At 64.5% G+C, this 13,536-nt stretch overlaps 2 protein-coding genes across 2 annotated transcripts; both read left to right on the top strand.

Moving 5' to 3' along the window:
• The first annotated feature begins 1,727 nt into the window (after positions 1–1,727).
• Positions 1,728–7,609, top strand: TM6SF2 (transmembrane 6 superfamily member 2). The gene is made up of 10 exons (XM_075776400.1): positions 1,728–2,023; positions 4,804–4,910; positions 5,022–5,119; positions 5,331–5,434; positions 5,598–5,680; positions 5,890–6,014; positions 6,143–6,244; positions 6,349–6,441; positions 6,520–6,639; positions 7,013–7,609. Exons 1-10 carry the CDS (start codon positions 1,932–1,934, stop codon positions 7,217–7,219), a joined length of 1,131 nt encoding a protein of 376 aa, XP_075632515.1. The 5' UTR covers positions 1,728–1,931; the 3' UTR covers positions 7,220–7,609.
• Positions 7,610–8,198: 589 nt separating this feature from the next.
• HAPLN4 (hyaluronan and proteoglycan link protein 4) lies at positions 8,199–13,153 on the top strand. Its single transcript, XM_075776397.1, has 5 exons — positions 8,199–8,330; positions 9,394–9,511; positions 9,873–10,235; positions 10,940–11,242; positions 11,956–13,153. Exons 2-5 carry the CDS (start codon positions 9,394–9,396, stop codon positions 12,291–12,293), a joined length of 1,122 nt encoding a protein of 373 aa, XP_075632512.1. The 5' UTR covers positions 8,199–8,330; the 3' UTR covers positions 12,294–13,153.
• Positions 13,154–13,536: the final 383 nt, after the last annotated feature.

Here is a 13,536-nt window from a genome sequence, read left to right as displayed (position 1 = left end):
CTGCTGCGTCACTGCTGCTTGCTCTTGGTTCCTGGCTGGAACGAGCCTGAGCTGCTGTGCGGAATTACCAGCCTGGAGCCCTGCAGGGCTGGACCTGGGCTGCCCGCTTCACCGCTGGCTTTTCTGTAGAAGTAGGGGCTTGGGGGGAGGCTGCCGGAGACCAAAGGCATTTTCAGTCTCTTTTTATTCCACGCGTAGGGAGCGTGGCATCCTTTTGGCACCAACGGTGACCTGGTCACAGTGTGCCCTGAGAGGCAGGGTGAGTGGGCAGGCTCTGCTATCCCCGATCGGGTCTTTACAGCTGATCTGACCCTACAGCCGATCCCGTGTACTTCCTTGATGTTGTGTTGGCAAAATTTGTTCTATTCCTTTATTTTCCACACCGCAGCCTTGGTCTTCCTGAGCCCCTTCTCTTGCTAACTGTTCATCAATAGGTGCTTTGCTCCACTCTGGTTTTTCTTGTGTTGGTGTAAGTTGTGCACTGTTCCCCGTGCCCTACGGCTGGGAGCAGCAGGCAGGGGTCAGGTCTGCAGAAACCCGGTGAGCTACTTAGCGCAGTCTTTCTTGCCATCGTTAGCTACAAAGCGGGGAGTTAGTCTTCAGAAACTGAATCAAACAGGCAGCATGCCCAGAAGGTCGCCAAAGTTGGGCTCTTTTAGATCAAAGAGTAAATTCCCAGTGCCCACCGTGCAAACGCTGTGCCGGCTGGCGTGAACACACGGGTGACTGAGCACGAGTGCCCATGGTGAGCGTGGCAGGTGGAGGCACCGTGAAATCACCCGGCCGGGGCTGCTTTGCCCCAAGCGGCTGTTGCAAGAGCTGGGAGATGGAAATGATGGTTGGAGAGGGTTCGGGCTTTGGGAAGATCTGATAGTTACTGCTTAAACTCACCCAGATTACCCAGGTTCACACACCCCCTTTTTTTTTTTTACATACAGGGTGTTACTTGATTTTCATACATCTCCCTGTAGGAGTAGGGCTAGTGAGTGCTTTCTCAGCCACAAAGCCACGTCTCATTGCTGAGCCCTGGAGACTGAACCCCCCCTTGCTCTCAGCTGTGCTCCCTTCACTGTAGCCTGAACGAGCACCGCCTAACGAGCCTTTCCTCATCAGCGACGAACCGGCTCGCGACCTCCGTGCTGACGAGGCGCGCGGGGTGCGTTAGAGTTCCTCCCGCGTGGAGGAACGATGAACGAGCCCAGGGCAAAGTGCAGGGCGGCCAATTCAGCCCCCGGACTCTGAAGCAAGAGGGCAAAAGAATGACGCAGTGGCACGTTTGTGAAGGCTTTGTGAGGGAGGGGGAAAGGTTGAGCGGCCGCGCTGGGGGTCTGATAAGTGCCGTGGAAGTTTCTAAGTGTGTGCCCAGTTCTGCAGCACTGAGCCAGGTCTCTCCATGGGCTGGTGGGGAGGTAAATGCTCATATTTTGAGCAGAGAGCATTGAGAGGAGGAGGTCAGGGGAACGCTGGGCTCCCAGCTGGGTGCAGAGACCTTGAAACTCTTGCTCTCTGCTCAGTTCAATTCATTATTAAAGGCAGGGATGAAGCGTTGGCTTTCATGTGCTTCGCTCCTTCTCTTTTCCTCTTACAGATCTGAAGAGGTGTATCCTCTTGGCTTTTTTAAGTACTTAAGGTTTCCAGAATGAATTGGAAAAATAAAAAAAACCCAACGTTCCCTGAGCTTTCAAAGCCTCTTCTGGAGTGGTTTTATCCTTCCCCCGCAGCCCTTAGCGCCGTTTCTCAAGGCAGCCCTCGAGCACAGAGACCTGCACGGACCCTCGTACAGAGACAGACGTGTTTGGCTGCTGCCTGCTTCCCCCTGGGACCCCCTGGCCTTCCTCCCGGGCGGCTCTGGCGCTTTAAGGGCGCTGCCTGTTTGCCGGCAGCGGGGCCGAAGTCCGCGGGCTCCAGTGGCTCTGGCAGCCGGGCTGGGGATGCAGCTCCCGGCCGTGCCGGGCGCGCTCGCCCCCTCCCTGCTCGCCATCCCCGTGGCCTTCGGCATCAATGGCGCGACCGCCTTGGCAGAGTGAGTGTGAGCCTGGGACAAAGCTCTGGGGCTGGGATGATTGTGGTCCAGCTCAGGACTGGGCACTGGGTCCTGTTCTCCACTGGTCCTGGGTGCTGGGTCCAGTCCGGGACGGGGTAGGAGTGTATGGACTGGCCCAGGACAAGGCTCTGTCCAAGGATGGTGGGAGCCATCCCGCACAGGATGGCTACTGGGTCCCATCCGGACCCAGAGAGGGGGAGCGGTGTCCAGGGCAGGGTGCTGGGTCCCTCCTGGGGCTGGGGGAGGGAGCGGCACGGTCCAGCCCAGGGCAGGGGGCTTGCTCTGGGTGCTCCTGCCCCAGCCGAGCCCATGGAAAGGCTGCTGCAGGCTGGGGCTTTTCCGACATGGTTCATGGCCGCCTTTATGACTTTTAAATCCCGTTATCGGTGAATAGAGGCGCAGCAGGGTTGCTCAGGCTCATTGCACAGCACAGAGTGTAATGGGGCTTGCCAACAGCCCACATCCCCCAGGGATGAGGGTGCTCAGCACCTCCCTGATGTACGAGCATCCTCTCCAGCCACCTGGCCCCAGCGCGGCCCCCCGGCCAGAGGGACAGGACCCCTGATGCTCGCTGTCCCCTCTGGACATGGCCATGCCTCCCTGGGCACTGGGGACCCCTCCAAACCCTGCTCCCCCTCCCTGAGCGATCCCCCTGGCAACTCGGGCGCTGGCGTGCCCCAGCGTGCGTGGCCGATGCCACCCCTCCGCGCCGGCCTCGTTATCACCACCATCACGCTGCCTGACCACAGCCCCGCTTTCGGTTTTACTGCCCAGCGACACCCCCGCCGTGCCCCAGCCCCGCTCCCTGGTGAGCGGGCCAGAGCCCCACCGCTTCCTTACACCTTTTTTTCTGTCTTCTGTGTAAAACCACACTCTGGCCGATAACCTTTATTTCCAGTCTCGCGCCCCAGCTCCTGCCAGCCATGGGTTTTCCCCTCATGCTCTGTCATCACTTCACTACACTTTCAATCCTTTCATTCCTGCCAGGCCCCCTTCATCCTCCTTTTCCCATCCGTTATGTATTTCTTTTTGCAGCTAATTTCTGCTTTTGCTTTGCCAGCAGAAGGGGCTTTTAGCCAAACTCTTAGTCGCAGAGCCAGGGCCTTCCTGGCCACCTGATAAACTTTACTTAAAGATCTCCCGATTTTCATCCCCGTCTTTTCAGTCTCCTCTCTCCTTTCCATCCCGTGCGGCACCGCGTTGTCGCAGCCCAGATCTCCGGGATCCGTCGCTGTGAAATCCTGAGCCCTTCCGCACGACGCAGCACCGGGTGAAAACCATCCGTAGCTGTGGGGAGCGCTGACCCCCCCCCAGCCTGTTCCCCAAACTGGAGCCCGTAACCATATTATTCTGCTCCCCAGACATTGCGGGTGGATGTGGAGGGGGTACGTCGCCCTGATTCTTAATTAGCCCCGAGCGATGGTGGCCTCGAAGCCCCTCAGCCCAGCAGGGTGAGCTGGGTGCCCTGAGCGCAGCACCCCGAGGTGCTGGTACGTGTGTGGGGTGGCCCCAGTGCTGGCACGTGCTGGCGTGTCTCGAGCCCCAGCACAGGCACAGGCACATCTTACGGCGACCGGAGAAGCCCGGCGCGCTACTCCACCGCAGCATCCGTATTTGAATTTTGAATTAATCATTTTGTGGGAGTAATTAGTTGTGTAGTAATTAATTATACACTAGTAATAATGCACTTAGGCGGTGACACTTCAATTATTTGATTGTTTGGAGGGTTTTTTCAAGAGCATCTGTGTTGGTTTGGATGCTTAGTGCACACGGTGAAGACAAGTTCAGCCTCGCTCAGCGCTGCTGTGACACCCATCCTGTCCCTGGGCGCGGGGTCCTGCGCTCCCCGGCCCCTGTCCCCGTTCCCATCCCTGTCCCTGGAAAAGCAATTCCGCCTGCACAAGGCAAACACGAGCCGGGTGTTGTCGCAGCCTCCTATAAACGAGTCCTGAGGTGTTCCCAGCCAGGGGACCCGGGGGCAGCGGGACGGCTGGCCTTTCGTCCCCGCTCGGCACGTCCGCCGCGCTGCGCCGAGGAGCGCTCAGGCTGGTAATTGGGTGTTTCTCCAGGACGAGCTGTTAACACCGGTGTCTGTGCAGACAGTCAGCCACAACTTCGCCTTTTCTTTTTCTTTGATAACAGGGTTAAAGGTTTGAGTAAAAAATACTGTACTGTTTTCCATGTCTCCTGGCAGAAGTATTGGCTAGACCAGAGCTGTAGCTCTTCCAGCAGATGCACGTGCTTCCTTGGAGGGGATGTAGCAAGCTCGGGATAGATTTCCCTACAACTTCTTCACTCTCTTAGGACGCGTTTTCAGTATCTGTCTCCTCATCACCGATTTGCTTTATAATCGGTTTCCCCCATCTCTTACAACAGCAGCCCATCAGCACAGCCTGGAGAGGGAGAGGGGTGGCAGCGCTGGGGCTTCTCCCCTGCCCTGGCACGGGAGCCTTGGTGAGGGAGCCGCTTCCCATCCGTGCCTGGGTGTCAGACCCAACCTTCCTCCCGCCTTCACCTCCCCGGGGTTATTTCAGACCCTGGAGGAGCCGTTTCCCCCCCTCAGAGGACGGGCAGCACCCTGTGCCCCCGTGGGACCCCACCTGTGCCAGGGTGCAGGGTCTGATCCTGCCGTTCCCTCTGCTTTGGTGGAGACCTGTCGAAATCAGTGGGGGTGAAGGGTGTTTCACCTGGACCGGAGGAAACGGGGCTTCACCCCCCGGCTGTGCCTGGGGTGCTGAACCTGTCCTGCTGTTCCGCAGCAGCCCGCTGGCGCTGATGCTGACGGTTGTCCTGGTGTTCGCCGGCCTCTTCTACATCATCTTCTTCGTAAGCGGAGTGAGCTACTTCCAGGACCCCCTTTTCTGCGGTGAGTGCCCTCCGGGGTGTGGGGACTGATCGCGTGCCGGGGCGGGGAGTGGAGGTTTGGGATTTGGGGAGAGCCATGGGACCTGCTCAGAGCTGGCTCGCTCTCCTGCAGTGTTTGTGGTGTTCTCCTTCACCTCCATCGTCGACTTGATCATCTCGCTGGAGGAAGATGGCTACATTTCTGGCTTCATGGAGGTCTACGTCAGAGAGGTACCACCTCTCCCCGCCTCGGGCTCTCACACATGAGCAGCCCTGTGCACCCACACCCACATCACGGATGCTGCTCCTGCTCCCGAAGCTGCTCACGTTGCGGGGGGAGCATGCACGGAGCAGCCCCGGCTCCCGTGGGGTCCCCTGGGGAGGGGGTGTGGGAAGGCACTTGCCCTCACCCCATATGATCTGCTATCTTCCGACCGGGCAGGGCGAGCCCTACCTGCGCACGGCGCACGGCATCATGATCTGTTATTGGGACGGCATCATCCACTATGGGCTCTACCTCGCCATGATTGCGGCCATCAGCCAGAGGTGAGCGGGGACAGCGGCAGGAAGGCAAGGTGGCTCCCGTGGCCACGTGGCATCTTCACTGATCAGGAGCTTGGAGGGGCTTGCGGGGGTTGGAGGATCCCGAATTTTGTGGGGAGGGGAGCTCTGAGCCTGGCAGAGGTGTCTGATCCCGATGTCTCCGCAGAAAGAGCTACAGGAACCTGGGTCTCTTCTGGCTGGGCTCCCTGATGATGAGCATCGTCGTCTTCCTGCTTGGGAACCTGATAGGTACAGGGGTGCGGAGGGGGCTCAGCTCCACGTCCAGCCCTTGCCGATCCCTCCAGGCTGCCTCCATCCCCCCATCTGTCCGGCGGGTTTGCTCCCAGGCACTTGCCCTGTGGGCAGAGCAGGGAGGTGCTGACCTGGGGACAAGCAATGGGTACCGGTCCTGGGTGCCGAGCGCTCTGCCGTGCCTACCCCGTGCTCTCCTTCCCCAGGGAAATACAGCTCCGACTTCAGCCCTGCCTTCCTGCTCAACCTGCCCTACGTCCTCATCCCCATCTGGGCTGGGGTGAAGCTCTTCCAGCAGCCCAAGGCTCTGCCATGCCACAGCCCCGAGAAGGTGAGCTGGGGACCGGAGCCAGGGCAGGAGCTCTGCGGGAGCTGCACCGGGAGCCGACAGCCTTATCCCCCTCCCGGGGCTGGACCACAGGGTGCGGAGCCGAAAATACGGTGTTTTCCTCCTCCCAGGTTGCAGAGGAGCAATGCAAGCGCCTGTACCAGCGGCCGCAGGACATGGGGCTGGTCCTGCTCCTGCTCCTCACCGCCGCTTTCACCTTCTTCAGGGGGATGGTGAGTGCTGGGTTCCCACACGGGGATCCCAGAGGGGATGTGAGGGTCCTGGGGTGGGTGCATCTGCCCTGTGCCCACCTCCCCTCCGCTCTTCGCATCTCCAGGTGGTTTTGGACTGTCCTGCCGATTCATGCTTTGAGTACATCTATCAGCACGAGCCGTACCTGCGTGACCCAGTTGCCTACCCCAAAGTGCAGGTGAGTGGGGTCGAGGTGGGGCTGGAGCCTCCCGTTTGCCACCAGGGACGGGGTGACCCTCTCTGTGTCCCACCCCAGATGCTGATCTACATGTTCTACGTCCTCCCCTTCTTCTGCCTCTGCATCTACGGGCTGGTGCTGCCCGGCTGCTCCTGGCTGCCTGACTGGAGCCTGGTGTTTGCCGGTGCCGTCGCGCAGGTGAGGGCTGCTCCGTTGTCCTTCCCCTGGCTGCGTGGGGGGGACACGGTGGGACCCCCGGGCTGGGTTTTGGTCCCAGCCAGGAGAAAGCAAGCGAGGAACCGGGGCTGAACCTGGGGGGGCCGAGCTGCACCCTCGGCTGCATGTGGAGCAGTTCCCACCGCCGCTGCCCGATAATTACTTTGGCCTCGGTGGATCTTAATGGAGCCGGGGATGAGTTTGACAGAAATAGGCTGGAGCGAACCCGCAGGTCTATAGATAGGACACGCAGGCTGTGCTCCTGCGAAACACCCTTTGGTGCCGGGTGGGCAGCACCAGGCCAGCCCGCTGCTGCCAGACCCCCCCGTGGCACCCCCCTGCCCTGTGTCCCCAGGCTCAGTTCTCCCACCTGGGCTCCTCGCTGCACGCCCGCACGCCCTTCCCCTACCAGACCCCTGAAGATGTCTGGTGGAGCTTCCTCATCACCAACGTCCTCTATGCGCTGGGCCCCCAGCTCCTTGCCTACCGCTGCCTGCGCTGCCCTGCCTTCTTCCTGCCTGCCACTCCTGCCAGCCTGCACATGGGCAAGAAGCACCAGTGACGTGTCCTGCCCACCCCGGGGGGCTGCTGCCCACCTCCCCTCTCCGCGCTGCAGGAGCAGCCTGCGGTGGGACCTGGCTGGCAGAGATGTCCCCAGGGATGCTTCGGTCCCCCCCCTCCGTGTCCCCTAATGCTGCGGGGGTCACTGAGGGGACCCCGGGGTGCTCTGCAGGGGCATCACTGCAGCCACAGCCCTGCCCTTGCTGGGGCTCGGTGGGGGGTCTCGCTGGTGGGGGGGCTGTGGGAGCCGGGGTCTCCTCCCGGCAGGTTCCGAGGGTCCGTGGGGGCCCTGTCCCACCCCAGTGCTCCCGGCCATGCCGGAAGGATGCAGAAGCAGGGACTGTGTCGGGAAAACATTGTTTACAAAATAAAGGAGCGAGGGTACGGCTTCTGAACCTGTGGCCGTGCTCCGGCCGGGGACGTCACCCCCGTGGCAGCGGCCGTAGCACCACACCGGCCCCCCACGTCATCCGCCAGGCCTTGCCGGTTCCCACCCTCTGCCTGGTGCCGCGAGGAGCTGCCAGACTTTGCCCCCTCCTGCCCTTTGGGGCGCAGGGCCCATGGGGGGGGCTCTGCTGCCTGCGCTGCCCTTGCCTGCCCTTGCTGCAGCTGGGCCTCGGGCCGGAGGGGGGACCTGGGGGAAGGGGGGGGGGTCCCTGCGTGTGCCAGGGCTGCACACGGGTGGGCGGGGGTGCACACGGGTGGGTGGGGGTGCATGTGTGTCGGCAGGGTATGTATGCACACGGGTGGGGGTGTGCACACGGGTGGGTGGGTGTGCACACGGGTGGGGGTGCTGCCGGTGGCTCGGGGCTGCCCTTGCGGGGGTCGGGGGGGGATTTACCCGGCAAAACTCCTTTTACCCCGCGGGTTTCCCACCCGCAGCCCGGGCCGGGAGTACCGGGAGGTACCGAGGGGCCGGGGCCGGGCCGGTGACCTTGGCGAGCCGCCGGCCCTGCGCAGCGCCGGGAGCCGGGGCAGGGCCGGGCCGAGCTCCCGGTGCCGCCCCCTGCGCGGAGCCGCACCGACAGCACCGGCGGCACCGGCGGCAGCACCGGAGCGCTCCTGCGGCCGGGCCCCTCCCGCGGGCCGGCACCGGCGCCCGCGGAGACACGGTGAGTGCGGGGGGCTGCGGCGGCGGGGAGCCGGGACGGGACCCCCGGTACCCACAGCCCGGGCGGACGCTGCTCCCGGCGGGGCTGGGGGGTGGGGGGGGGCGGTGGCCGGGCCGGTTTCCCCCCCCCCCGCCCCGCGCTGCGCTGCCCGTTCCCGGGCACCGGCGTCCCGCAGCCCCGGGGCTGCCGCCGCAGTGTCCCGCACTGCAACACCGCACCGGCCCCGGGGCCGCCGGCGGGGGAGAACCGGCGCTGCCCCGCTCCCCCTGTCCCCGGCCGGGCACCGGGACCCCCCGGAGGGGCAGCCCCGGTCCCCCCGCCCCACAGCCAAGCCCTGCCCCCACGGGGGGGGGGGGGTCATTCCCTCAGTGTGGGGGGACCCACCCAGGCTGCCTGGGCCGGGATCTGGGGCACCCCCAGAACACGGGGCTCAGGCCCCAGCCCGCAGTGCGCGGGGGCATCGCAGCCCCCCCCGGGGTGTTGGGGGGGGGCTCAGGCAGCCGTATCCCCGCCAGGGTCCCGGCTGGCCCCGGGGAAGGGGGGCCGTGGCGCGGAGCAGTTGGCCGTGGGGCTCTGGGGGTCTCCGGCAGCCGCAGCCCGCCCGCTCCCGTGCCATTAGTTCAGTTTCCAGATGTGCCAGCGCTGACATAAATAACTCACGAGATCCGGCCCGGCGCGTCTGCCATGAAATATTCATCCCGGCTGTAACTGAGCGGGTGAACCGGAGTTCAGCGCCAGCGCAGGCCGAGGGGGCGCGGGGGTCCCTGCGGGCCTGGGATGCTCAACTGGGGGGGGGGGGGGGAACAATGAGTGACCCAGCGCTGCTGGTCACCCCCCCTCTGCTTGGGGTTGGGGGGCTTCCCACGAGGGGTGTCGGCGGGTGACAACACCTCCTTCCCCAGGCTGGCACAGCCCCGACAGGGTGTGGGTTGGGGACCGGCATCGCTGCTGGGGGGCTGCAAAGCCGGGGGTCAGAGCGTGGGTTTGCTTGCAGCCCTCCCCTCCGCCGCTCTCCTCCCTGGGGGGCCGGTGGGTGCTAAGGGGCTCTGCTGTCCCCCCCTAGATGCACCCCCGAGGCCCTTGGGCCGCTGGCCCGGCAGCTCTGCTGCTCCTCATCAGCGTCCTCGCCTCCGACACGCTGCTTAGCACCCGGGGACGGAAGAAGGTGGTCCACGTCATGGGTGAGTGGGGCCGGGGTCCACAGTGGGGAGCTGGGCTGGGTGCCCCGGGATGGGACGGGGGCAGCCGTCCTGCAGCCCTCGGGCTGTTGGGTTTAATATCCATTAAAGCACGATCAGGGTCGCTGGGGCACCCGTTGTGTCCCCCCCAGCCCTGGCCAGGAGCTGCCCAACCCTCCTTGGGGTTTGCAATGCCCCCAAAAGAGGGAAATTCCTCCCAAAGGTGGTTCCCTCGCCTGCCCCACGCCCCCAGCCTGCCTTGTCCCCACGGTGGGTCCTGCCCACATGCTGGCGCTGCCTGGGATGGAGGCAGGGCCAGGCTTGGGGACCCCAGGGACTCCCCTGAGCTCGATGTCCCTTGCAGAGGGTGACAGCGGGGCCGTGGTCGTGCAGACGGCCCCGGGGAAGGTGGTGACGCACCGGGGCGGCACCATCATCCTGCCTTGCCGGTACCACTACGACGTGTCTGCCCACGACCCGGCTGAGATCCGCCTCAAGTGGACCAAGGTGACGGAGCCGATGGCCTTCGTGGACGTCTTCGTGGCGCTGGGGAAGGCGCGGCGGGCATTCGGCAGCTACCGCGGCCGCACGGCTCTGCAGGAGGACGGCTTCGGCGACGCCTCGCTCATCATCCGCAACGTCACCCTGCAAGACTATGGCCGCTACGAGTGTGAGGTCACCAACGAGCTCGAGGACGACACCGGCATGGTCAAGCTGGACCTCGAAGGTAGAGACGTGACTACGCTGGGGAGGAAGGACAGGGATGGGGAGGACCCCGGGTGTCCCTGTGTCCCGCACGGGATGGCCAGGACGTCATTCCCGGTGCCACATCCCCGAGCCGGGCTCGGTCCTGCTTTGCGGCCAGTTGTTTTTCCTGGCGTGTGCCGTGGTTTATTGCCTCTGTTATTGGCTTTTATTGTTGCTCCGGCTTTGCACGCTGGCAGCTAATAAAGGCTGGAGATAGACAGCGGCATGGCCTCGTAAAGCACCGGGGGGACACCGAGATGTGGCAGCAGCATTGGTGCCGTGTGTGGCTCTGAGCCTGCCGGGATGGGCTGCTGCGGCTAGGGACACCGGGAAAGGGGGAAAACCCTGTTTTGGGGGCTCAGGAGGCACAGCCGTGTGGCTCGGGCTGGTACAGGCTCACTCTGGGGACACCGGGGCTCAGCAGAGACCCTCCGCGGGTACCACCGATGTCCCCAGGTTCCAGAGCAGCAGCTCCCGGAGCCTGGGACTGCCGAGGGGGTCCCTGCGGTCGCAAGAGCGGAGCGGCTCTGGGGTTACTGAGCAAAGCCTGGGGCACCCAAACTCCCCGAGCAGAGACGATGGCAGCTCCCAGTGCCTTGCACTAATGACCCTGTTCGTTGGGTGCGGCTGCAAAATAAGACGGGGAGACCCCGTGCACCCCAGCCCTCCTCTCTGTGCCCCCAGGTGTGATCTTCCCCTACCACCCGCGCCTGGGTCGCTACACCCTGAACTTCCACGAGGCGCAGCAGGCGTGCCTGGAGCAGGACGGCATCCTGGCCTCGCACGACCAGTTGCACCAGGCCTGGCTGGAGGGCATGGACTGGTGCAACGCCGGCTGGCTGGAGGACGGCTCGGTGCAGTACCCCATCTCCCGGCCGCGGGAGGAGTGCGGCCGCAAGGACACGCCGGTTGGGGTACGCAACTACGGCTATCGGCACAAGGAGAGCGAGCACTACGACGCCTTCTGCTTCACCTCCAACCTCAACGGTAACGGCAGGGGGGAAACTGAGGCACAGAGCACCCAGCTTCCCGTTGTGACTGGGTGGGGTGGGTTTCCCACGATGGTCTGGGAAGATGCTCAGCTGTGGGTGAGAGAAGGATGCGGCTGCATCTGCCTTCCCTGGGCTCCCTGGCACATCAAGAGAGGGTTTGGTGCTGAGGACCCCCAGCAAGGATCAGGATCTGGCCCCATCACCGCTGGGGCTGGGGCACCCGGTTTTAGCAAGACCCGTCTTCCCCGAGCAGGAGGAGGGGACAGAGGTGGCTGCAGCAGCGAATGGCCCGGGTGATGGATGAGGCAGGGGCCACGCAAGACAGATGGGAGCCGGGAGGGCTCCCGGGCTGTGTAAATTCCTCCCGGCTGGCAGGGCTGCGCGGGGGGGCTCTGCCGATGTTTATTTAATGGTGGCAGGCAGGATAAATAGCGGGTGTGATCGCCACGAGGAGCCATCGCCGACCGCCGCCGTGCAGACCCCATAAATCTGCCTGCGCCGTGGCGGTGGCTCCCCAGAGCCCACCCGGCTGGTCGCCTCCTCCGGCCCCCCCAAAAATGTGTTGGGGAGGGTCGTCCACAGGACTTACACCGCTCAGCCCCATCCCTGCCCCATCCCACCCACCGCGTGCCGGTGCTGCGCTGGATGCAGGATGCAGCCGAGTTCCCGACAGCCCCCCCTTTGTGTGTGTCCCCCCACCCCGTCCAGGCAAAGTCTACTTCTTGAAGACGTACCGCAAGCTGAGCTACGCCGAGGCGGTGCAGGCCTGCAAGAACAACGGGGCGGCCGTGGCCAAGGTGGGCCAGCTCTACGCCGCCTGGAAGATCCAACTGCTGGACCGCTGCGAGGCCGGCTGGCTGGAGGACGGCAGCATCCGCTACCCCATCGTCAACCCCCGGGCACGCTGCGGGGGCCAGGAGCCCGGCGTGCGCAACCTGGGCTTCCCGGACAAGAAGTACAAGCTTTTTGGGGTTTATTGCTTCAAAAAGGCTGGCGAGGCTGCCCCCGAGAAGGCGCTGGGTGGGGGACACCCCAATCGTGTGTGAGGCTCCCCCACCCTGGGAGCACCCCCGGATTTGGCCCGGGACCTCCCACGCGTGCCGGGCTCCCTGGGAGCATCCTCCTGGGATGCGGCAGCGTGGGGAGCTGCGGGCAGCCCCTGCGTTGGACTGGGAGAGGCGCCCATGCGATGCTGGTGCGGCTGCTGCGCTGCAGGCTGCGGACAAAGCCCGGTGACGCTTGGGGAAACTGAGGCAGCAGGAGGGGAATGACTTCAGTAGCCCAGCCAGGAGCCTGCGCTCCGCTCCAAAGCCGGCTCCCCAGCTCATTGCAGTTCTTGCTTATCAGTCAGCGTATTGCATGTGCTAAAGGCCCATCCAGAGCAAAGCGGGCGTGAGCCCCCGACGTCCTCATCCTCATGCCTGGGGTCCCCAGCTCCCTGCTGTCCCTGGAGCCACGCAGCACTGAGCCCCCCTGCCCCCCGCCCGGGAGATGCCATGGGCAACCAGCATCGTGGGACCGACAGGTCTCTGGAGGGGACCTGATCTGCCGTGGGCGCTGGGCAAGGACCGGGGGTACTGGGCTTGGCTTCATGCAACACGGGCAGCCGGGGGGGGGACATGCCTGCAGCCCCCCCCAGCACCCGCATGCACCCGCTCACCGCTGGCCACCCTGCGGGGCCGCTGCTGGGCGAGCCGAGTGCCACACGCCACACGCCCGGGGCTGGGGCAGCTCCTTAGCGCTTGGCTTCGTGCAGAAGTGGCCGATGCCGGGAGCGGGGAGGTGCCGGGTGGGCACCGTCCCCTGCACCCACCCGGCCGAACACCGGCTCCGGGCTTTCTGCAGCCCTGGCGCTCGCAAGCTGGACATAGATGAAATAAAAGCTTCGGCCGCTTTTGAGAGCTGAGCCGGGCTCTCGTGTCTCCTTCACTGGTGCCACCCTCAAGGGGCATCTCGGGTGCAAGGGGACCCCGGGCTGCCCTGCGCCATGGGGCTGCTCCCCCCGCGGCTCTTGGACTCGCTCCCTATTCAAAGCCCCGGGGTCCCTGGCCCCGCTGCTGGGCATGTTTGGAGCATCCCGGCTGGAGCATCCCTACAGCATCCCTCTCGGCTTTCTCGGGACCGGATCCGAGGGAACAGTATCGGCAGAGCCGCCTCGAGGCATCGCAGCGCTGGCAGCAACCGGGAGCCACCGCGGGGATGACAGGGCACTGGTGGGGACCCCGTGGCTGTCGCACACTGACGGATGGCAGCCGGGGTGAGGGCCACAGCCCCTGCACCCATGGCTAA

This window comes from Balearica regulorum, chromosome 26 (assembly GCF_011004875.1).
Source record: "Balearica regulorum gibbericeps isolate bBalReg1 chromosome 26, bBalReg1.pri, whole genome shotgun sequence".
NCBI classification, from domain to species: Eukaryota; Metazoa; Chordata; class Aves; order Gruiformes; family Gruidae; genus Balearica; species Balearica regulorum.
The sequence above is the reverse complement of the archived record's forward strand: the minus strand, read 5'-3'. Positions and strand labels throughout refer to the sequence as shown.